Here is a 25711-nt window from a genome sequence, read left to right on the forward strand (position 1 = left end):
GGCGGCATGGAAATGTCCTGACCCGTCTGACCTTGGGAGGTGGCGAAGGTGGGTGAATTGGTGCACGACCCAGGAGAAAGCCCTTTACATGGTGAGAGGAGGTCCCAAAAAATACCGAAGGGTGTGGGGAAGTGGTTGGGTATGTATGTATTACGACTTATATAGCGCACGTATCACCCGAAGGCATCAAGGCGCTTGCCTTGGGAACCCGTCCTGGCTTTTCCCTGTGAGATAACCCCTACTAGGCGTCCCCAAGGTGAAAGCCAGGCATCCCTCAGCAGGTGGGCCGCCGTAGTGGAGATTAAGCAATCTATTGCCCAGAGTTGCAGCGTGGGACCCCATGATTAGAATAGGCACCGAGGCGAGAATTATCGAGTCCGTGGACATTTTGGGCTCAGGACCCTGCCGCGTCGGGAATTGAACCCTGGTCCGGGCCAGACCTCTGCATCAGGGTCTGCCGCTCTAATCAGTGAGCCACACTCCTCCTACTGTGGCGGTTTTGGATTGATTTGCTTCCTTATTTTTGCCTGTTTATGTCTTATGGGATATGAAACCGTGGGATGCTATACTTACAAGAAAGTAATTGATCTATTGTCCTCTGTGCTTTCGCTGATATGTTCTATGTGTTGTAAAACAATAAATTTGATTATCAAAAAAAAATTTGAAAGTGTGGTTCATCCCTGCACCCCGTGCCACAAGGTGCAGGGATCAACATGGGGGGTACCATAGTGCCCCATCGGCCTCCAACCGAAGGCCGTGCACCAAAGGGGGCCCAGCTGGGGTCCCCCAAAGACACTTTCCGGCATGGTTTCAAAATCGGACGGACCAGCATGGAAACCATGTCAAAAACAGTCATTGTAATCTCAAGGATGGAAAGACCCGCCCTTGAGATCACTTGACGAATTCCGACTGGCGGACGGGCTCTCCGAGCCTGTCGGAATGACCGGTTGGATTCCTTTCCCACTGTCTCCATCAAAATTAGGTGGTCGGAAAGGAATCTAACCGGCACATTACGATTCGGTTCGGTCGGAAAAAGCCTTGCAACCCGCATCGTAATCTAATCGGGACTAAGTGTTGAATGTGGTCTACATGTACCTCACTGTTGACTATCAGCCCATGCATAGCAAGTGTGAGTGTAGTACAATATCTTTCTCATACTTTCTTTACATTCCCTATCTCATCAAACACTGTAAAGCGCTTGGATACCCGCAAGAGTCATTTTCATGCTATATAAAACATTATGAATGAAAAAATAAAAATAAACCTGCCAGGTCTGCCAAATGGAAGGGACGAGCACCTATCATCTCTAGCTCTAACCTACAACAACCTCCTTCCTCAGCTTATAAGTACATCAGATATATTCGGGGCCTGGTATACCCTGAAACACACTGCCAATAATTTTAATCCCCCCAGATATACCCACACCCACATTCAAACATATTAATTCTCCATCTTAGTCCCCCTTCTTCCCTCTTTTGTTTGCTCTCTCAGTTCCTACTTTTCTGACCACACAACTACATTCCTATCTTCCTGACCAGCCAATCAGATGGCTAAAACTTGTCATATAGTTGGCTACATCACCCACACAATCACCCAGGAGTAAACGGTGTACAGACCACATCATTTGTGCTCAGTACACTTATGGAATCCCATAACTGGCTCCTATGTGACACCTAACAGCACCTTTCACCCAACAATATCCACTACACACCAATTGTCCTTTAACACTCATAATCTCCCAGGCACCCTCACTTAGATGAGGTTAGCTTAATCATGTAACGCTTCCATTAGTGTGTCTCTTATGCTTAAGTAACCTGCCACTCACTTCTTCGTGCTCCTTGTGAACGGGCAGAATGCGGTCATTCACAATGAAGTTAGCCACAGGCTGAAGTGGATTAATCCACTGCCTAACCCACAATAGGGAATGGCACAATACGAGAGAAAAGGATGTAGAGGGCTGACTGAAAGTCCTTGCAATTAAGTAAACTATACATATAATTTTAGTAGAGTTAAATGTCTTGCTAAAGCCAGACCTACATAAAGGGCATTATCACATTCCAAAAACAGTGGGATGCAAAGTGATTGAAAAGCAGCAGGAACAAGGATTCTGTCAAGTAGAGAGAAAGTTTGTGGACAGACCTCCGGATTGTAGAAGCCACAATACACATATTTACAAAAAATAAGTGTAACTTGAAATGGTGTAATATATCAAATTATGTGGAGTAGAACCTAACATCTGAGAGAAGTACATTACATACTCACAGTCTTGGCACCAAAATAATTTAAGGTGTCAGAGACAAAGTTCCAAAGATCCAACTATGATTTGAAGTTTGAAGAGTGACAATCATCTGGAGTTACTTTTGTGTTTGCAATCCATCTGCACTTCTTGCTTGTTGTTTTGAATATTTGTCATTTTTGTCTTTGAAGAGATCTTGGAATTTTCTACGTTTATATCCTCTTAGCTGGATCTCAGATAGATGTGTGTTTTTTGATTTTCTTATCTCGGATTACTATACAGCTAGTGACACAGAGTAGTGTTCAAATATTGGGGAATATGCCCACTTTTCTAAAAAAAAAAAAAAGTAAATTGATATGCACACATTTTTTGCTTATTGTACATACCGAAATTTCATATGGAATATAGGGTTCCTGTGCGTGTAAATCATCTGTAAACTAGGCCATACACAGAATTAGTGTCCTAAGCAGCAACTGAAAAGGGATTTTCATTTTGTGAATTTCAGACTTTTTCGCTCTTGAGAAAAAGTAGTCAGTGCTCTGAAGGGAAGGTTCTTCTTCTTGGATGCTCTTCTACAAATATCAATTAAAATGTAGCAAGGTGACTAAGTGTACTCCTATGGAATACAGCTCGAAGCAGTCACAAATGCACATATAGCTTAAGCTTACTACGTAAAGTTACAAATAAATCTTCCTTATCCAGTGTTAACACTGCACTTGTTGCCAACTTGCTTAAAGTGCCAATGTTGAATCCTCTCATTAGCTAGCACAGACAATGACTGTCTAGAGTTCCTTTGTGTAACTAAGCCTCACCTGTCACATTCCTCGATACTGTCAGGTAAATTACGATAAGCCTTCTAATATATTACCAGGGGATTTATGTTTCACAGGTGTGGTATTTTTATGAAATATTCCCAAACGGATTTTTGCTGCGCAAATGACATACTTTACAGTCCTTAGAACCTACCTTCCCTCACCAGCTATCAAAGGCATAGTTATCATTTGTTCAGTTCAGTTACCACCTGACATTCTGTACAGGCAAAACAATCTTCAGGATCAATATGAATAAAAGCATTTCCAGATTTTCATTTTAACAATGCAGCACTGTGTTTTGAGGACATGCCCTTTCCAACCCATCTGCTTAACATGTAGGGATTTCGTCTCATTAGCCCCATAACTCATAGTCCACCTTCTTTGATTGTGGGGCAAGAGCATTTGCTCTGAGACTCCTCATAGGTCATCTCCGACTTCCAATCTATCTCTGGGTATGTATGATTGTTGTTAAAGTCAAGCAGTAGCAAATTCATCCCATGAATAGAAGCAGATGCTTCTTTCAATGTTATTTTCTCTAAATTATCCAAAACCTAATCAGTGCTCTTAACAATACTATAGAGCCTCTCGTATATTGATGTGACTTCACCCTACATTGCAAATCTATTATGTGGGCGTTATTAAGACTAATCTTTTTTACTGCTATCTTTCCTAAGAGAAATTATTAAATGCACCCTTATGGATGATTTTATTCTCTTTACTCTATCCCGCACAGGAGTGACACAATCCTCAACTGCTGATGGGCTCACTATCAGTGTTTCCCAAATAGCAACTATGCCTCATTTCTTAAAATATTTAACATCATCTAACTATGAAAGGTGCCATGTTATTTGCCCCTCCCTAAATTTCATCAACACTTCAAGTGCTCATGAAACTAATAATTCAAATTGTTTGTACTTTCTGCAGGATCAGGAATATCTAAACTATCTGACAACCATTCCAATGAGACTTGGTAATCTAGATTAGGGTTTACTAAGTGCAACCAGTGCAATTTACATTACTTTGAATTTGTTCAATTATCTCGGTCTTGCAGGCTTGTTCTACAGTGGGTTTAACATTCAACAAATGTTAATGCAGGATTAAAAGTAACATTGCCCTCATAGGATCATTAAGGAGCAAGAACAATAATTTTCTTTTCACCTCACTTTTAATTCTGATGAATGCAGGGAATACATCAAGTCTTGCTAATCCAATTTGATCAATGTATGACATAATTAACTAGCCAGTGTCCGCGCAGTTAAAAACAACATGCACTCTATAGTTAGCTGTGCTCCCCCATTTAGTCTTAATAAATAAATCAATAATGCATTATCCTTTAGAGCAAAAATCTAATTTGAGGTACTGCGGTGAAGCCACCCAAGCCTTGAGCCTGGCTTGTGAAAAGTATACTTCTGGAAATCAGTGGGTATTATCGCATTCCTTGATCTATCAGTTTTAGACCAATCAGGGTCTAGAATGGGTGAAAATATTTTTTTTTTTTTACAATATGCTTCACTCTTTTCTACTTCATATGGTGCCTTGTGCCTTATCTACTAGGTAACTCGCCTTGAGTATTTACCTGAATACAGCAAAAATATCTGCATTCCTTCATTCAATTTGTCTGACTGGAAGAACTATTATTATCCCACTTTTTTCCACATTTAGGGAAACGTAGAATATCACTTTCTTCTTATTTTTTTTAATTGATTTTTACACATATAGTTATCATCACTTTTTCGTTACAGGGTGGCAGCCCAACTGGCTGTCGTCGTCAAAAATACAGGGACATGGTATATATGTTTGGCTGTCTCCTTATCCACTGTCTTGCTAAGGGCATACGAGTGCGTGAAAAGGGAAATGATAGAGAATAAAGAAGAGAGAAGAAGGAGTAGTGTACAAGAAGGTTATTACCTACGTGGGTCCTCTTGCTGGATAGCATCCACCCCAGGTCAGATGAAATTCCCTCGACCCAGGTTCAAAATGGCACCTGCTACCTTACAGGTCACCTCATTTTTTCCACTCTCTTCAGACAATATTTCTCATGATATGATATGATATATTTCTCAGATATTATCTCATGATTTTTCTTGGATTCCATTTTTGACAGCTGCTTATGTGGAAGCTACACACTATGAACCCTCTTTCTAGTACCTCACCAGGACCTACTTTTTCATGTCCCACTCTTGTGCTCTACAGCCACGCAATTACACCTCATCTCTCTCTAACATTCTCCTTTTCCATAACCAATCCTCCAAAAATTGTTTGTAAAATCAAAAGAAAAATCTTCAGCTTTCCCACTGGGAAAGCACATGACATCTCACTTTTTCTCCACATGTTACAACACTGTTCCCTACCAAAGTTAGGAACTATCCTTTGATACAGCGTATCGCAGTGGGACTTGTTCTCATAAAACACCACTATTCTGGGACAATGTCTCACCATCTGAGGATTCCCTCCAAGTAGCTTTCAATAAAAAAAGTGCACAATACTGCTTCAAAATGAGTTTCACAGAATCATAATTTCTACCTTTAGCAATGTCCAAGGACAGATATTGAATATTTCTCTCTACAATGCCATTCCAGTATAATGGCTTTAATACTATTAACCATAAATTGGGTGGTCACAGTGTGGCACCAGAAAGGGAATGGAGTCACGAGGGGCAGAGTAATGAAAAGCAGAGTTTGACAGTCAATCTTTATAAAGTATTTTTTTTAACTCTGCCACGAAGAATCTGCAACAAGGAGAAACTTGACAGTAAATTTGAGGTGGCTTTATTAATTGCTCACTAAGAGGCTACATTTTAAAATATCTGATGGGGCTAAGGCACCTGGAGCAGAGAGCTTAGTGTGCTCAGAATTTTTGAGGGGATAATAATAATGGTAAAATAACTCTGGTTGTTAAATCACTTGCTGAAGAGATCTGGGTTATGTCTAATCACTGTTTTGACTCAAAGGAGCTTCGTGGGTTAATTTGCCCGCTGTAAAGCACATTGTGTAACATGCAGATGACAATCACATATACTATTTTATGTTAACCCCTTCGCTCTGGCCCGTTTCCGCCGCTGTGCTGTAAACAACAGGAACAGGGGCGGGCCATGACGAACCCCAGCCGTCATCAGCACACGAGCACCGTAGTGCATGACGGCTGGGGTTCGTCATCAGCATGGAAGGGGTTAATAGATAAATGGATTACTGCTTTCGACACAGATTCGTTTACTACTTGCAATCCTATTATAGAACAGTGTACTATGAAACCGCATCAGGGAACATCATGTGAATCTTATTTTTTTTTTCTCTCAATCTAGCAATATTATAAGGTTGTTAAGAAGGGTAGCAATGAAGTATTATTAGTACAGAAAACGACAGCCACTGTGTTACATTTTACATCTTGACATTGTGTTTCTCTGGACCTTGAACTCTTAACAACTAATGCCTTCCAGTAATGACGATATGCGACACCTACACCTTGTAACCCTCATTGTCTAATGTAAAATTTCATGTACATTGATTTACACACTTGTATAACATAGTGTCCCTGTATAAATGTATAGGTGTGAAGCAAGGCGCTCGACACCCCACATTGGGATTGAGTAGCGCTATGAAAAAAGTAAACTAAAAAAATCGTACTGCTATTTAACTCGGTGTGAGTAATCATTTATCCCGACAGATGCACCTGACATTCTTATAGTGCATGCATATGCCTTATAGGCATACGTTGAACAAAGAGAAGGTGGAAGCAAGAACTAGGGGTGCCATGGAGTGACTTAAAGGAGATCTGAGACAATATGTGCAACGTCATTAGGACTTGGAAGTGGAAACAAGGGAGCAGTTTTCTATTTGTTAAAGATATGCGTTTATATTTTTGTCCATCATTAATAATATGGAGAATCGTTTTTTTACACTCAATTACACATATATATACACTGATATGGTACTGAAGGTTTAAAAACAAATTTTACTTGGACTTGTAAGGAAAATGCTACTTACCAGTATGCATCTGTTCTTGGCATGTAGAGCTGCAGATTTCTACACTTTGCATTAGATCGCCACCTGGTGTTGGGCTCGGATGATTGCATGTTGTTGTCGTCTTGGAAGAAGTCTTTGTAGTCGCGAGATAGGGGACTCCTCCCTTGGATGATAGTGCGCATGGGCATCGGCTCACTCCTTAGATTGTTTTTCGCCATGATGGGAAATGATGGAGTTAGTAGAAAGAAAGAAAGGATGTCCATGTGTGTATATTTAATTAAGATAAAACTGGAACAGATACAGGTCCTGGGGAGGCGGGAGGGCGTGTAGAAATCTGCAGCTCTACATGCCAAGAACAGATGCATACTGGCAAGTAGCATTTTCCGTTCGGGGCATATGAACTACAGATTCTACACTTTACATTGATTGTGCAGCAGTGTCTCCCCTAGCGGTGGTCACCTGTATCTGTTGCAGTAGTTGAAAGAGAGTTTTTAGGACAGCTTGGCCTACCGCACCTTGCTGCTTGGCTTGCACATCAACACAATAGTGTTTAGGGAAGGTGTGTGTTGTAGACCATGTTGCTGCCTTGCAGATGTCTTCTAGGGGAATTTTCCCTAAGAAAGTCATGAAGGCTCCTAGTTTGCGTGTGGTGTGCGCTCTAGGAGGAACTGTTAGTGTGCGTTTTGCCTTGTGATAGCATATTTGTATACAGGCCCAGTAATCAATGACAACTTAGTCACTCGCTACCACCCAAGTAGAAACCTTCGCTCTACGGAGGCTTTCTTGGCTGTGGTACCCAGAGTCAGGAGAGTTAGGACCGGAGGCAGGATGTTCTCCCTGAATGCCTCGAAGTTGTGGAACTCACTTCCTCTACAACTCCGGTCCAACTCGAACCTGCTCTCATTCCGCAAACAACTGAAAACCCTACTGTTTGCAAAGTCCACCGAGTTCTAACCTCTTCTGCACTGCCCACCTCTGTCTACTTACTCAGCGCTTGGACGCCCATTGGGCAGCAATCGCGCTATACAAATCTATATACAATACAATACAATACAATACAATGCATTTAACAATCCAGCTTGCAATTCCTGATTTAGAAATGGCGTTGCCATTATGTGGTGGAGAGAACGCTACAAATCGTGGCTTTGTTTTACGAAAGGATTTTGTCCTATCAATGTAATAGAGAAGAGCTCTTTTGACATCTAGTGTGTAGAGCTCTCTCTGCTACAGAGTCTGGGTTTTGAAAAACACTGGTAACTCTACAGATTGGTTTAGTTGAAAAGGAATAATTACTTTAGGAAGGAATTTAGGATTAGTCCTTAGAACCACTTTGTTACAGTGTAATGGTAAAAATGGTTCTTGTATAGTGAAAGTTTGAATCTCACTAACTCTTCTAAGAGAGGTAATAGCAATGAGGAAAGCTATTTTCCATGTGAGAAATTGCAGTTCACATTTGTGTAAAGGTTCAAAAGGGGGCTCCATGAGCCTGGTGAGAACAATGTTTAGGTTCCACACTGGAGAGGGTGGTAACCTAGGAGGAATAATTATTTTTAATCCTTCCATAAAAGCTTTTTTTGCTGGTACTCTAAACAACGACATATGTTGTCTGTTTTGTAGGTATGACGCAATGGCTGCAAGATGCAATCTTATAGATGAATATGCTAGATTACATCTCTGTAAATGTAGAAGGTAACAGATAATATTTTGGATGGAACCATCTAAAGGATCAATTTGATTATTAGTGCAGTAAATGGCAAATCTTTTCCATTTAGCAGCATAGCAAGATCTAGTAGCAGGTCTACTGGCTTCTTTAATAATATTCATACAATCTGGTGGGAGGTTAAGGTAACCAAACTCTAAGACTTCAGGAGCCAGATCGCCAGATTCAGTTGACTTGGATCTGGATGCCTGATGTCTCCATGGTTCTGTGTTAGCATGGATGGTGTTGGAGATAATTTTTGGGGTGGAACTAGAGAGAGTTCTAGCAGTGTGGTGAACCACGGTTGATGTGCCCATGTGGGAGCTACCAGGATCAGTTTGAGAGACTGTTGTCTAAGCTTGCGTACCACTAGTGGTATTAGTGGGATTGGCGAAAAAGCGTACGCAAATCTGCCTGACCAGTTCATCCATATCGCATTGCCCTTGGACAACAGGTGTGGAAACCTGGCAGCGAAGGTTGGGCATTTTGCGTTTTCGTGTGTGGCAAACAGGTCTATGTCTGGATGACCCCACTTTTGAAAGAATGGTTGAAGAGCTTGCAGATGTAGTTCCCATTCGTGAATCTGTTGTGTCTGTCGACTTAACAGATTGGCTATCTGATTGTGAACACCTGGAAGGTGTTCTGCAAGCAGATACATCTTTTGTGGAATGGCCCATCTCCAAATGTTTTGTGCGAGCTGGGACAGTTGCAGGGAATGTGTGCCTCCTTGTTTTTGTATGTAGTACATGGCTGTCATGTTGTCCGCCCGGATTAAGACAGCTTTGTTCTGTATGTGCACTTGGAAGGACTTCAGTGCTAGGAAAATTGCCAGCAGCTCTAGGTGATTGATGTTAAGCACCTTTTGTTGAGCGGTCTATTTTCCCTGAGTTGTGTGGTGGTGCAGATGTGCTCCCCATCCTGTTAGGGATGCGTCTGTTATCAGTACTATCTGTGGAACTGGCTTGAGGAACTGCCGCCCTTTGGACATGTTTTTGGTGTTCCACCACTGCAGAGAGCGATGTGTGCCACTGTCCACCACCACCAGGTCTGTTAGTTGTCCTTGTGGCTGATTCCATTGATGTGCTAGACATTCCTGCAATGGGCGCATTTACAGTCTTGCATATGGTACAATAAAAATGCAAGATGCCATCATGCCTATTATTTGCTGAACACTCTGGCTGGGAGAGAGTGTTGGTTTTGAAACTTCGCAACTAAGGCTTGAATGCTCTGTATCCTGGCTTGAGTGGGATAAGCTAGAGCTGTACTGGTGTTTATGGTAGCCCCTAGGTTTTGATGTATATGAGAGGACTGGAGAAGTGACTTGGTGTAGTTGATTGTAAACCCCAAGTCGTGCAGTGTTTGAATTGTTTGAGACGTATGTTGGACACAATGCACCAGGATACTTTGTAGTAGCAGAGCGCGTAATAAAATGTTTTATAACATTTATAACATAACAATGATTGAATGATTTGGCTTTTATGAGCCAATCGTCTAAGTATAGGAAGAAGTGGATTTTTGTCACTGTTGGTGCAGTTGTGACCCCGGATGGAAGGACTTTGAACTGATAGTGTTGTCCTTCTAGTACAAATCTAAGATACTTCCTGTGAGAAGGATATATGGGAATGTGGAAGTAGGCGTCCTTGAGGTCTAGTGTGGTTAGGAAATCACCTTGTTGCAACAATGGGAGCACTTGTTGTAAAGTGATCATGTGAAAATGATCTGATTGTATATACAGATTGAGAGGCCTTAGGTCTAGAATTGGTCTTAGTGTTCCGTCCTTTTTGGGTATTACGAAGTAGCATGAGTAAACCCCTGTTCCCTGATGTTTTAACGGAACTAGCTCTATTGCATCTTTTTGCAGCAATGAGAGAACTTCTTGTTGGAGCAGCGTTAGATGTTCTGTGGACATTGGACGCTGTCTGGGTGGTATATGTGGAGGGGTAGCTGTAAGCTCTAGGCAGTAACCCTACTGGATAATTTGTCTTACCCACTAGTCTGTTGTGATGGAATTCCAGACAAGTAGGAACTTTGTTAATCTGCCCCCTATAGGAGTGATATGCTGTTGGAGGAGTTGAAGGAAGTCACTGTTTAGTGGTGGAAGAGGATCGATTGTTATTACCTTGACCTCTTCCTTTATTGTTATTTCCTCTGTAACCTCCTCTAAAATATCCTTTATTGGAGGATGTTTGCGTATTGTTTTTAAAGGAAGTTGAATTGTCTGCTCCCGTTTGTTTGGAGCCTCCTCTATAAAAGAAGCGACGAAAGGAGCCTCTTGGTTGAGTGGACTGCAAAGCTCCCATAGATTTTGCAGTATCAGTGTATTTTTTTATTTTTTCCAGTGCTAAGTCTACCTCTGGACCACACAATTGTTGTTGGTCGAACGGTTGATTTAGGATGGATGTTTGCACCTCTTGCTTAAACACTGAAATGCATAGCCACGCAAGTCTTCTAAGGAGGACGCTAGTGTTTATTGCTCTAGATGCAGTGTCTGCTACATCAAGAGCGCACTTGATTGAGGCATTTGAAATAATCTTACCCTCCTGTATAAGGACATTCGCTTGGGCCTTATATTGGTCAGGCAGATGTTGTAAAAGGGTTTCTAACTGGTTATAATGAGCCTGGTCGTACCTTGTGAGGAGGGCTTGTATGTTAGCTATACGCCATGTATTGCTAGCTTGTGCAGCTATCATTTGGCCTAAAACATCTATTATTTTTGATTCCTTATCAGGAGGTGGGGCCTTACCTGATGTCTGTGAATTTGCTCTTTTTCTAGCGTTTGACACGACTAGGGAATCTAAGGGTAGCCGACCTTTAATGTAAGCAGGATCCCCAGGAGCGGACCTGTACTTTTTTTCTATTCTTGGATTTATGATCCTAGCTCGTACAGGATCTTTAAAAACTTCTGGGGCATGCTTAATGACCCCTTTAATCATGGGTAATATTTGAACAGTTTTTTGTGATTGCTCAAAAGTGTTTAACAAAAAATCTTCCTCTGCCTCATCTGAGTGCATTGCTACATTATGATAGATGGAAGCCCTATTAATTAGATGCCCAAACCCAATATTATCTTCAGGAGGAGATGGTTTGGATGGATATGTATGTGGGTCAGGGATATCTGGTACTTCTTGTGGGTTTGGATATTCCCAGTCTGGTATATCAGTAGGATATGGAAAGGGCTCACCTGGGTCTCCCCCATCCCCTATGTTATACTCATCTTCGTTCTGAGAAGGTGTCTTTGGAGGTGAAGATTGAGGTGAAGAATTTTGTGGTGAATGAGCAGGTGAAATTTGAGGTGAGGTGTTAAAAGGAATAGAAGGTGAAATAGGAAGTACAGGAGAAGAAGGGTGCATAGGTGATGTGGCAGAGTCCTTCTTCTTGACAGGCACTGGGGTTGAAGGTGCTGTATCTATCTTCCTCTTCCTATATGGCATAGTGGAAACATGTCCTATTTCTGGATCTATGTATATCCTTTTTTGCAAAGGATCAGGTCTAAAAAGCTCTTCTTCTTGAAAATTTGCTTTTGGCGCCAATTTTTTCGGCTCCGGGCCTGGTTTATGCTGGTCTTTAGCCTTAGGAGTTGTTGTATAGTCCTTTGGTGTACTTTTCAGCACCAAGGGTATTCTTTTCGGAGCAGAGGCCTGGTTCGAGGGCTTGGAGGCATCGGAAGCAGGCTTTGTAGGTTTTGGCACCGAAGATTTTGGGGTGGAAGTAGGCTTTATTGGTTTCGGTGGCGTCTGGTCTTTAGGAGTCAACGGTTTCCGAGTCTTTTTCGGAACCGGGACTTCTTTCGGTTTCAGTGCCGAGGGAGATGGTAGTATCGGCACGTGCGGTTTGCTCGGTATGGCGCTACCGGAAGGCTTTAAATATTTTCTTCGGAGCCGGGCTCGATGGCGGGGCTTTCAAAGCAATGTCTCGGTCTCGACTGGGCCCCAAAGGCGGAGTTTTGACCTTAGCCTTTGGTTTAGGGTTTGGGGCTGGGGTAGGGGCAATCGTACTCACGCGTTGACCTTATGGTATGGTGTCATCAGAGTCGTCTGCCTCAGATACGATCTGGAGATCATCGGAATCTTCCTCTGGGACACATGGTTCTTCATCGAAGATATCCACCGGTTCCGGAGCTGATCTCTGCATGTGGCATCGATGGGCCTTCCGATCTCGAATGGTTTTCTTGGATCGATGGATGCTCAAGCTGTGCAGCTCGACTCGTCGTGTTCAGGTGATAAACACAGGTTACACACCTCATGCTGGTCGCTGTGTAGAAATTTTGCTCCACACCCAGGGCATTTTTTGAATGGTGTCCTTTCCATGAGTTGTAGGCCTCACCACGTGGTTGGGCCCAACGGCCCGCGTCGACGACCGGAATCGAAGTGATGAAGTCGAGTCCATGTATATTGATGTTAAAGTTTGTTTTTAGAAAGGTTTGCGCGTCGAAGTCTTTGAAAAGTAGATTTTCGAACCGGAGCGGAAAAGTTGCATCCGAACCCAGTGGCCGAAAAAAACAATCTAAGGATGGAGCTGATGCCCATGCACACTATCGTCCAATGGAGGAGTCACCTATCTCGTGACTACAAAAACTTCTTCCAAGACGACAACAACATGCAATCATCCAAGCCCAACACCAGATGGCGATCTAATGCAAAGTGTGGAATCTGCAGCTCATATGCCTCGAACAAGTGTGTTTTCCTGATCCATGTTAAAAAGGTCTCAATTTAGGTATAACTGCCATGTTGTCTAAGATGGAAGTCACCCATGTCACTCAGGTCTTTCCCCCTGCACATCACACTGTTATTTCTGCACCCTGTAGTCAAGCAAATTAGTATGTGTTTACTTTCCATTGTCGTTTCTGCTGGCTTCAATGAAGGTCCTCAGCTCAGACATGAGACTGCAACAATTTCTCAAGGTCCTTCCATTGGATCACTGTGCCCTATTTATTCATTCATATCTATAACTTGGAACAGACGTTCACATGGAACTCATTTTCTTAAAAAGCAAAATATGATAGTGAAGGAAATCCTGGATAGATTTAATCTTATAAACAACAATAATATTTTATAACAGAAAAGAATTTCTGTTCCGGTTTTATCTTAAAGAAACATTACTCAGTATTCAAAGTAAATATACATTTGATTCAGCCGAATCAATATGTATTCTATCATAGACCAATAGATCATGAGTCACAAATTCAACAGTCAGGTGAGTGGGGAAAAGGTATTCGGTACGAAAAGTAATAACAAATATACTGTGTATGTTTTCTCACATGGTCACCTTTCTTCTTTTTTTGATGCTTTTGGTTCCTAAAACTTGGGGTTATCTAATCTCTTTTCACCACACACCTGACTGTTGAATTTGTGACTCATGTAGTCACATAATTCACATTACTTTCTCTGACTGCAAAGTGAGAGGAGTTTATAAACATCGATCTCCATGTTAAAAACATAAGCTGCAAACTGTCAGAAGGCACAGCCTGACATTTGAACACTGCCAATGAAGTGCAGCAAATTTCAAATGATAAATACAGAATTTAAAGACATCTTTATTTATTGCTTGGACTTACATAACCAACCAAAAACAGTATGACAAACAGTTTGGGAAACCCTGCTTTAACTATTTCATTGATCTAGAACTCAGTTATTGAGTGGGTCCTACCATTTATTTACTGATTGTACTTCTGATGTTTTATTAACTAGGGGAGCCTTAATGCAGGGACACATTGCCTTATGTAAATGAGGTTTAACACTGTCGCTGATCAAATGAAAGTGGGCATTCTAACTGAGGTAACTGTTGGGGTGTCTGGAATTTCAGGGCACCGCTTACCCACACACTAGATGAAGACTCCTAGGTCCAAGGGCATTCCCAAAGCACAGACATGTTGACAAACCATTTGGACTAGCGGATGGAGATCTAAAGCAGATACATACCAACATCTCGCGAGACGATCAAGAACTCAGATTCTGGTAGTCCAAAGGCATTGGATGGTTCCTCTAAAACGGTGTACAAACTGGCACACGGGCAGTACTCCATCACAAGAACCTTGTGTCGTGTGGCTGTCTGAACGGGAAAAAGAAAATCAGCAATCTGTCACCCAGTGATGTGTTACATTTAATGAAAGCAATGCTTTAGTGTCGAAGAGTTGTGCAATTTGACAGATCATAGGTTTGTGAACAGGTGTTTGGAAATTAACATTTTATGTTGAAATCTTGCACCACCAGGTAACAACGTATTTCAGAGTGCACAGAAGCAAGTAATAAGACTCAAAGTAATTCTGCCAAAATATAGCCTGCGTTCAACAGCAATGTTTGTGAGACAGAGAATATTAAACACGTCAGATAAAGATACAAAGTAAGAAGGAGAATGACTGTGTGCACATAGAGCTCATCAATCCTAACCACCACCGAGGAGACTGCAAAGCATTGCATTAAGTTATTTTTCAGGATATGGATAATGCTCAAAATGTAATAATGACAATAAAAGTTTCAAACTATTAAAAGTAGCCAATCAAAATCATGAAATAGCAAAATAATTTTGGTATTTCTTTGTGCCCCTGAGGGTATTGGAAAGGACATGGCAGCACAGCGTATGAAGAACGTTTCTGGATAGCCCTTCGGACTGTAGATGCCCCAAGAAACACATTTACAAAAAAGTGTTACTTGAAATTGTGTAATATATTAAATAAAAGTCACTCCTGGGGAAGCACATTAGCTGTTATACCTTTGTTTTCTTGGTTTCTTTTGTTTACCAGGGTTTAGAGTCGGGATAGAATGATGGGAATAGATTTTGAAAGGGGAAGTAGTAAATTGATTTTGTAAATTATAAGTGGTCGTGTGTGCCCGTTAGTAGGGTGACATGCATAAAAAAGCATTGGCAAAGCCAATAAGTCTCGCCTATGTAAAACCTATTGGCTTTGCCAATGTACTTTTGCAAGTTGCACACCAGCGTGGCTGCTAGTCAGCATGGCTAAAGGTTAGTGGGGTAAAGGAGAGTGGCCTGGTGTAAAGTGTCATGAAGTAGAACAGAGTAGAGTGTTAAGGAGTGCTGTAGAATGGTATGGAATGACCTGGAATGGTGTAGTGTTGTGGAGGGAGTGGAGCGGTGTGGAGTGGTGTAGAGTGAAAGGGCGTAGAGTGTAGTAGACATGAGTGGAGTAGAGTATCAGAGTCAAGTAGGTTGTTGTAGAGTGGAGTAACAGAATGTCGCCAAGTAGTGTAGAGCGGAGTGGCGTAGAGGGTGTTGCATAGAGTGGCGTACAGCAGAGTAGGTAGTCGTAGAGTGAATTGCCATAGGGTGGGGTAGTGTAGGATACTGAAATGGCAGAGTGGAGTAAAGTGTTCTAGAGTCGGAGTGAAGTGGCACAGTGTGTCAGCGTAGAGTGGCATTGAGTGTCAGCGTGGAGTGGCAAGTAGTGGAATGGCATAGAATGGAGAAATAGAGTGGAGTAGTGAGTCATAGAATAGAGTGGAGTAAAATGGCATAGGAGGAGTTGTGTAGAGCATCGTGGAGAAGTTTTGTAGAGTGGCATGGAGTAGAGTGTTGCACAATGGAGCTGCAAGATGTAATCTTTTAGAAGTATATGCTAATCCTGCAGTTTGTAAATGCAATAGGTATAAGATAAGTGTTTGTACTTTTGCCTGAAGAGGGTTAACGTTTTGTTTATGACAACATAACAAAGCATTTCCATTTTGCTGTATAACATTACTTTGTAGTTGGTTTATGAGCCTCTTTAAAAAAATTCATACAGTCTTGAGGCAAATTTAAGTATCTAAACTGTAAGACTTCAGCAGCCAAATTGCAAGATTCATTTCTTTGGGATTGGGATGTCTTAATGTCTCATGATTCTGCGTGAGAAGGTCCGGGTTCAGGTGAAACTTCTTCTGTGAGACTAGAAATAGTTTCATGAGTGTTGAGAACCATGGCTGTCGAGCCCATGTGGGAGCTATTAATATCATGGTGAGAGATGTTTGTCTGAGTTTTCTGACTACTAACAGAAGTAGTGGAGAGGTGGAAAAGCGTATGCAAATATCCCTGACCAGTTAACCCATACAGCATTGTCTTTGGATTGATGGTGGTAATATATGCGAAGTGTGGGCATTTCACGTTTTATTTTATTGCAAACAGGTCTATCTCTGGGATCCCCCACTTTTGAAACTATAGTTGAAGAACTTTGGGGTGAATCTCCTACTGATGGAGTTGTTGTTGTGATTTGCTCACAAAGTTCGCAATCTGATTGGATGCACCTGGAACAAATTCTGCTACCAGATGAATGTTATGGTGTTTGCTAACTTTTATATTTTCTGAGCTAAGTGAGATTATTGGAGAGAGTGAGTCCCCCCCTCCCTGTTTTTGTGAATAATACATTGTTGTCATATTGTCTGTTTGAATAAGGACAACTATGTGCTGTAGGGGAGTTAGGAAGGCTTTGACTGCTAGATGAACAGCTTGCAGCTCTAGGTGATTGACATGGAGATTTTTGTGTTTGGAATCCCATAGTCCCTGAATAGTAGGGTTGTGGTGATGTGCTCCCCATCCTGTTACGGAAGCATCTGTTGTTAGTATTAGATGGGGAACCAGGTTTTGAAACCGCTGACCCTTTGATAAATTTTGTGGATTCCACCATTCCAGAGAGTGATATGTGCATCTGTTTACCAACAGGTGTGGTCCCAGAACCCAAACAGGTCGTGAAAAACCTGGGGATCCGCCTCGATCAGGATTTGTCTTTAAAGCAACACACTAACATTGTTGCAGGTTCGTGTTTTCATGTCATCAGCATGCAATACAATAGGGACTGGGTAAATACAGAGGAAAAAAACAAGTATGTCCCTGAGCTATCAACAGCTAATCTTTACCAACATAACAGTCTGTGGCTGAATACAATAGAGACAATCGCCTAAACCTTAGTTGTGTCAGCCAACACTCAATACACTTCAATCCAAACAATGTGATATAAAATTAGTATCTTCAATTTATTACATATACATTTTAAAAACACTTTCCCCATAAAAACATTTTGTATTGATACACATTTTATTACACATTTTATTACACATTTTATTTTATTTCCGATTCCTATTCCATTGACTTGGAATCGGAAAAGAGAGACCGGTGGGTGAGCAGGGAGGCCGTGATTTTAAATACAGGTCCAATGAGGAGAGACTACCTCTAACCCTGCACAGTGGTCTCTAAAGTACAGGACCAGGAACTATTCTCTGGAAATATAACCGATAATGGTATCTCGAGCTCAGATGACATCCAGTGGCGACTGACAAGTAGACCCTATCAGGCTTCTTGACGAGTTAATTTTAGGCTACGCACTGGAAAACAAAACAATCTTTTTTTTTAAACCCAGTACGGTGGCTCCAAGCAAGGTCTCTAGGTTTGGAACTCCTTGAAGACTGATACACACCTGGAGTGACCCTGAAGTGTGAAATTTCCGTATTCCAGCATTGTTAGAAACTTCATAGAAATAGTAAGAAAACTGTCCTGAAGAAGGTGAACATCACTTGAAGTCACCGAAACGCAGCGTCGACTTTTGTTTTCTGTAATAAAATGTGTATCAATACAAAATGTTTTTATGGGGAAAGTGTTTTTAAAATGTATATGTAATAAATTGAAGATACTAATTTTATATCACATTGTTTGGATTGAAGTGTATTGAGTGTTGGCTGACACAACTAAGGTTTAGGCGATTGTCTCTATTGTATTCAGCCACAGACTGTTATGTTGGTAAAGATTAGCTGTTGATAGCTCAGGGACATACTTGTTTTTTTCCTCTGTATTTACCCAGTCCCTATTGTATGGAGTAGGGTAACTCCCTCTTTATTTGAACACGGAAGCCATTAGACCACCAATTAAAGTGTACAAACGCTCCTGAAGCCAACAGATGTCAGAGGAAAATCAACCTACATTTTCTAGTATCCCTCACTCCCAAACCAACTCCTTTCACTTCCTGTGTAGATCTGAAAATGTAATCAATTGATTCCAAGGTTAGCAATACACTTCATCCCATGCCACTCATTAAAGATCCCTTCTGCATTCTAACAACAAAACAACTCAAAATGCTCTTATTTGTGGCTTGGTTTGAGCCTTACGACAGACCTTCGTCCGAATGCTTTCTAGATGTGCTTTATTTTACCTACCCCACATCTGCTTCATGGTCCATGCATCATTGACATTTGTTCTCCCAATGCCCCTTTCGTGCCACATCTAGCAGAAATCAGACTGTTCTACTTCCTTCTGGAACTATCTCCTCCCCCTGAATCATCTGCTCCACGGCCCTCGTTGTCCTTGGTGTTCCTCTCAGACGTGGGCTGCCACTCACCACCAGAGCAGCATCTCATACCCATCACCTTCAAGGTGGAGAAAAACCCCCAACAATGACCCAGTATTTTACCTTACTCCATCCTATCACCCCAGTTGTCACTTTTTTACATAGTTACTGACTCTGACGAATTGCCTTGTTAGGTTGAGGAATTGGGAGGTTTAGGGCAAAAAGGAGCGATCTCTCACTTATTAGTATGCCAGTGCAATGGCCTCCAGCCTTTGGGTCATCGTGCTCTCCTTCTGTATAGTAGTCTTTTCTTCCTTTTCTCTTTGTTTGTAGGTCTCGCGTAGAATGCGCATGAGCGGTATCTTCATGACATTTTGTTTACTGTTAGAGCCGTTCCATTACTTACCATTGGTGGGCTTCAAGGCCACCCTCGATTGCTTGTTTCCTGCTGGCCAGCTCTGCCGTCTGCATTTCCCTCTTCTTGCATGTGACCCTCCCCTAGAGAATTCCTCAAGTGCCTGTGTCCTTCCACTACTCTTTTTGAAGCTACCATTTTAGAGAGGGTATCTTTCATAGCTTGCTCTGTGGTCTGCGCCACCCTGTGATCTGTGTTTGCTTGTTCCCTCTCACTACCATTGATGTGCCCCCAACCCTCCTGTTGTCCTGCTGTTTATGTTTTTTCCACCACTATTTGCTACTGCTTCTTGGCCACATTCTTAGGGTGTTTAGGTTTAAAGCATTTTATTAAGCATTCACAAATGAAAAAACAAATAAACAGTTGTCATAAAGAAGCGGTGCATAGGATACAACCATATAGTAGCGCACCAGCGCGCAAGGGCTCTGCAAAACGTAACGTTCATCCAAATGTGATGGTTGGTGCGTATGCTGCAACAAGATGCTCCAAAATGAACAAATCCCCCCCAAACTCCCCACTCCTCCCCACCCCCCCAAACCCCCTCCTCCCCCGTCCAGTGCCTCGAACTCTCACCTGCCTCAGCCCCCCAAACCACCCCACTTCTCCCGCTGCCCCCAGGCCTAGGCATGCTGGTCATCTGGATCTGCTAGTGTAGTCAACCTCAACAAGCGGAGATATCTGGGGCATGTAAGTTCTATGAATTCCCTTACAAGCAGTGAGTGAAACGGTTGCCACAGGTCATTAAACTGCTCCACCTCGCCCGCCACCATAAGCGACAATTTTTCCATTCCCAGGACATGCCATAATCTATGCAACCAACCTGTGGTGGAGGGGAGTGTGGTGGTGCGCCAGTGAATAAGTATATTTTGCACAGCAGAGCCCAGGGCTATCGCAATTTGCATCCCTCTACGAGATCTCAGAGGATACATTAGCCCATTGGGTAAGCCCGACAGTACATATGCTGGGAAGCGGGGCAATTCAATATTGAAGTTGGAGTCAATCTCATCCAGGATCTCTTTCCAGTAGGGGGCTAGTAATGGGCAGTCCCATAGAACATGAGTGAGGGTGCCTATCTGCCCGCAGGCCCGCCAACAGGTGTTGTCGATGTTGCGGTTCATCTCATGCAGTCTCTGAGGCGTGTAATACCAGTATGTGGACACTTTAGTGAATGTTTCCGTAAGCCCAGTGTGATATGCGGAGTGGCGAGCTCGATAAGCGATGTGGTCCCAATCCGTGTGACTTCAGGATCTCCCCAGTTCTCTTTCCCAGCGTTCCCTACCAGGGTTATAAAGATCAAAGGAGGAAGGCTGCAAGAATTTATACAGATCTGATATAAGTTTTGTATCTGAGGTGCGTGTTACAAGCCATTTCTCGTAAGGAAGGAGCTTCCTATCTGCCGACTCGCGCACCTGTGGCTGCACCGCTCAATGGCGCACCTGCATGTAGCGCAACCGTTCCGTTTCAGGCAATTGATATTCCTTCCTGAGGTCTGGAAACGGAATGACGCTGTCCTGACCATATACATGGAACAGCGCTCTGCATCCCGCAGCTCGCCAGTGCACGAAGGCCCCAGGTTCCATCCCAGGATGGAAATCCGGGTTGTCGATCAGCGGTGTGAACGGTGAGGGGATGGTGGTGAGTGCGTGAGTCGCGTTTGTGGCGTCCCACACTCTCATCGGGACCCGCGTGATAAAAGACGCGTATAAGTTGGGTGGGCGATGTGCTCTTCGTAAAAAGGGCACCTCCTGCAGAGTCCGGCCCGCCACCGCCTGGTCTTGGAAAAGCCAGTGTTTGTCGGACTCCCACTTGCTCCACTCTACTAGGTATCGTAATTGAGTTGCCTGAAAATATTTGCGCAAGTCCGGTACTCCCAGCCCCCCCGCCTCAGGTGCCAGAGTAGTCAGAGCTCTTTTAACCCCTTCCACGCTGATGACGAGCTGGGCTCGTCATGGCGTAGCCTCCTCGCACGCTGATGACGAGCCCAGCTCGTCATGAAACAATGTAAAATAGCAATTTCCAGCACAGGAGTGGAATTGCCTTAGCAGCCATGGAGTTAAGCCTGGGCTTGCGACCCTGCCATATGAAGCGTGCAATGTCCGCCTGAATCTGCTGAAGCCATCCTTTCGGGGGCTGCAACAGCAGGGCACGAAACAGGTATAGCGCCTGCGGCAGGATGGTCATCTTCACCGCGGCAATTCTGCCCAGCCAGGACAAGGTGCCTTTGCTCCAGCGACTCAGTTCCTCCTTTATTTTCGTACCCAGGGTGGTATAATTAGCGGTTACCATAGCGGGTAATGTGGGTGCCAGAAGTATGCCCAGGTAGGGCACCAGATCTTTAGACCAGTGCATGGGGAACCGGCCCTGCAGGTCAGTTCTAGTGGCCGCAGTCAACGAAACGTCAAGGGCCGCCGATTTCCCCATGTTCATCTTGAAGCCTGCGACGGTAGCAAAGGCCTCCAATTCATCAATGCTCGCTGGGAGTGCCCTCTCTGGATCAGCTAGTGTCAGTATGATGTCATCTGCATATAGACTAATGGTATGAGTGTACTCCCCCATCCTTATTCCCAGCGCATTCCGATTTTGGCGTATCCTCTGGGCAAGGGATTCCATATAGAGTGCAAATAGGAGCGGGGACAGTGGACACCCCTGCCTAGTGCCCCTTTCTATCGCGAACTGTTAGGAACTGCAGCCGTTAACCCGCACCACTGCCGACGGGAACATGTAGCAATTGAACACTAGGGTGCGGAATTTCTCGCCAATACCAGCTTTCGCTAGCACCTTCTCTAGATATGGCCAATGCACCCGGTCAAAGGCCTTCTCCGCATCAACTGCGAGCAGCATCCTCTACCCGGGTATCCGAGAGGCTTTCTCTAATATATGGACCACCCTCTTGGTGTTATCCACCGTTTGCCTCCCGGGGACAAATCCGGCCTGATCCGGGTCCACCAGTCCCGGGAGATGAAGCGCCAAACGGGCCGCCAAGATCCCAGTATACAACTTGAGATCGATATTCAAGAGAGAGATCGGCCTGTTAGAACTACATTGCGTCCGATCTTTCCCCGGTTTAGGGATGACCGAAACCGTAGCTCGAAGCAGGTCTGAGGGGATGGCTCCAGGAGCGGAGAAGGAATTAAAGAGGCACGTGAGGATCGGTGCTAGCGCAGGGCAGAATGTTTTATAGAAGAGGGATGTGTAACCGTCCGGGCCCGGAGCCTTCCCGTGTTTAAGCCTGGAAATGGCTGTAATCACCTCCTCAACTCGAATGTCCCTTTCGAGGTATTCCACCTGTTCCGGAGTGAGAGAGGGAAGGTCAACCGAGGCCAGATAGTCCGCCTCTGCTTGCGCCGACGGGGGGTTCGCCTGTATAGAGGTCAGCATAGAATCGGCGAAAGCCCTCCGCTATTTGGCTGTCCTCCGTAACCGACACCCCAGTAGGTGTCGATAGCTCCTTCACCAAGTGCCTTCGGTGCGCTTCCCTGAGTTTGTGTGCCAGAAGCCAGCCACATTTGTCCCCACCCGTATAATATGCGTGCTTCAAGCGTAATGCAGCATATTCCGCCCTGTCCATATCTAAGGCTGACAAAAGTTTCCTCGCAGCCTTAAGCTGCTTCCAGATTCTGGGAGCTCCCGTCCTCTACTGAACCTGCTCCAACTCTCGCACTTTACTGGTGAGTTCATCCCGCTTTTGCTGTCGTTCCCTATTTTCCGCGGAGTAGATGGCAATAAATTCCCCTCGGAGCACTGCTTTCAGTGCCGCCCACTGTGTCACCTGGGTGGTGTCATTATTATCATTGTGCGTTTGGTAATCCCGTATCGAATCGTGAATATGCTTCACCACCGTCTTTTTATGCAATAGGGTATCCCTGAGGTGCCATACCCCACGCCTAGGCGACATCGGTGGCAGTTGAAACGTCCCCATAACAGGGGCGTGGTCCGACAGAGAGAGAACCCCTATCTCAGAAGCTGTGGCCAAGTCATAGACTGGCCTCGTGACTAATAGGTGGTCAAGACGTGCGTAGGTCTTGTGTGCGTGCGAGTAATAGGAATAGTCTCGGGCGGTGGGGTGGAGGCGGCGCCAAAGTCGTGGAGATCTAACTCCTCTAATTGGCGTTTGCCCGTCTGCGAAATTTCCCCTGTCTGCGGGTACCTCTGCGTTGACCTGTCCAAGGAAGAATTTAATACCATGTTCAGGTCCCCCCCTATGATTATGTGCCTGTCTGGTGTGACGGTGACATCCACCATGACCGAGTGAAGGAAGCGTTCTTGGTGTTCATTGGGGCTATACACTGATCCGATGGTGAATATCAATCCTCCGTATTTGACCCTATAAGCGAGGAGTCTACCTTTCTGTTCAGCAAACTTATGGAGGACCTCTCCTTTAAATGTTTTGGACACTAGAATTGCTACCCCAGCAGTCTTAGTAGTGTTGCAAGAGAAAAATTGTGTGGGGAACTTGTGTGAGCGCATCCTCTGACAGTCTCTGGTTAGGAGATGAGTCTCTTGCAGGAGACAAATGTCCGCGCGGGTATGTTCCAGTAAGGAGAGCACTGCCTTCCTCTTGACAGGGTTATTTAGCCCTTTTACATTAAGGGTGACTACTGTAAGAGCTGTCATCTGTGTGGGTGAAACCAAAATTCAAGCAGTGGGTCACAGCCCAAAAGGGGCGGTTGTGGTGCAGATAATGTGTAGGAGCACAGTGAAGCTGTAACAACTGAATCTATAGCACTGGACGTCCCTGTTCTTCCCCCCAACCCCCCTCGAACTTCCCTCAAACCATCTACCTTCTCCCTCTCCCTTCCCCCCTCCCCCTCCACACCCCAACAAACCCCTCATGCAAACAACCAAGCACCCTCCTCCCCCTCCCTCCATCAAACCCCTGAAACCCCAACAATTGTCAGTCCCAGTCATGCCCAGCCGGCAAGTCGGTGGTGATTTACTAGAGTGGACGTCCGGCCACCTACCTCTTCCCCACCACCCCCCTCCCCCCAAGACCCGAACCTGCTACATCAGTAAGGCTGTGGTGTTCTCCCCCCGGAGCGTCATTATGCTGTCAGCGCCACATCACCATTGGAAGCATTGTCTCTGGCCGCTTCGGATACTGCATTCGCCATGCCAGCCCTAATGGTAGGCGAGTCCGGTCTTCTGGAGCTGGCCGACACTAGTCTCAGCGAAACACTCTGCCAGCTGTCTCTGGGGCCGCGTCTCTGGCTCGGTGTGGTCGTGTCTTCCTCCTCCGTCGTGGTCCCCAGAACCTCACATGTTTCTTGCAACGATCTGAGTTGATGCATCGTGCCGTTTCATCGAAAGATGAGGCGGAAGGGGTGATCCCAGGCATAGGACGTTTCATGCTCTCTCAGGAAGTCAGTGGCGATCTTAAATGATTTCCTTTTCTGAAGAGTGATGGCGGACAAGTCCTGATACAATCCCACAGAGTGACCACGAAAAGTGAACACGGGTTACTTCCGGGCCTCTGCCATGATGCGTTCCTTCAGTAGAAAGCCTGGGAGGAACGCTAGGATGTCCGGGGGTGGCGCCGATGCTCGTCGCGACGGTCCTACCCTGTGCGCTTTATCGATCCAGACCGGGAACTCCGGCGGTTCACCCAGGATAGCCCGAAACAGGTCTCCCAGGTAACCAGCCGCATCCGAGCCTTCTTCTGCGGACGGAATTCCCCGGACTCGGATGTTGTTTCGCCGAGACCGGTTCTCAAGGTCCTCATTGTGCGTTTGCAGATCTAGATGCTGGTCTCTGAGGCGCAACACCTCCTGTTGCAGCTGTACAATGTCCTCATCGAGACGATGGTTCGTGCTCTCCACTGTGGCCACTCGCTCCCCCAATTCATCCACCTCTCTGCGCACCTCCCGAACTTCACCCGCCACTTCCTGTTTCAATGTCTGAAAGTCGTCTCTGAGGGTGCTGAACAGCGATTCAAGGAACGATCTGGTGACAGGCGGCTCCCCTCCACTCGCACCCTGCTATCCTCCGGCCGGGCTTGAAGATGATTGCCCCCTGTCTCCTCTTTGCTGGGGCCTATTGAGCATTTCGGGGAGGGTGCGCTCTCCTCGCTTGGTGCCTTTGCCTGACGCCATCTTGGAACGAGTGTAGGCCAGCTCTCCCGTCTCCTCGACACGACACTCCCTGCCCCGCCAGTGCCCCCCTGGGCCAAGCAGGGGACCGTCGGTTGTCGCCTGCGGCAGTTCCGAGCACAGTCGAGAAGAGGGCTACCAGCGCCGCCGCACTAGGCTCCAGGGGTGGCCACTATTGCAGGCGCCATTAGGCCGTTCACTCTTCCTGTAGGCCCCGCTGTTCTCCGTTTGCCGCGGGCT

General features: G+C 44.7%; 1 protein-coding gene across 3 annotated transcripts in view; it reads right to left on the reverse strand.

Annotated features, from left to right (window-relative positions):
- Window positions 1-25711, reverse strand: part of TBK1 (TANK binding kinase 1) — a 431625-nt gene that overhangs the window by 287596 nt on the left and 118318 nt on the right. For all 3 annotated transcript variants that reach the window (XM_086919050.1, XM_086919051.1, XM_086919052.1), the window contains exon 4: window positions 14628-14757. In XM_086919050.1, the coding sequence (XP_086775176.1) occupies window positions 14628-14757 (130 nt within the window). The remainder of the gene's footprint in view (window positions 1-14627; window positions 14758-25711) is intronic.

This window comes from Lissotriton vulgaris, chromosome 1_1, assembly GCF_964263255.1.
Source record: "Lissotriton vulgaris chromosome 1_1, aLisVul1.2, whole genome shotgun sequence".
NCBI lineage: Eukaryota > Metazoa > Chordata > Amphibia > Caudata > Salamandridae > Lissotriton > Lissotriton vulgaris.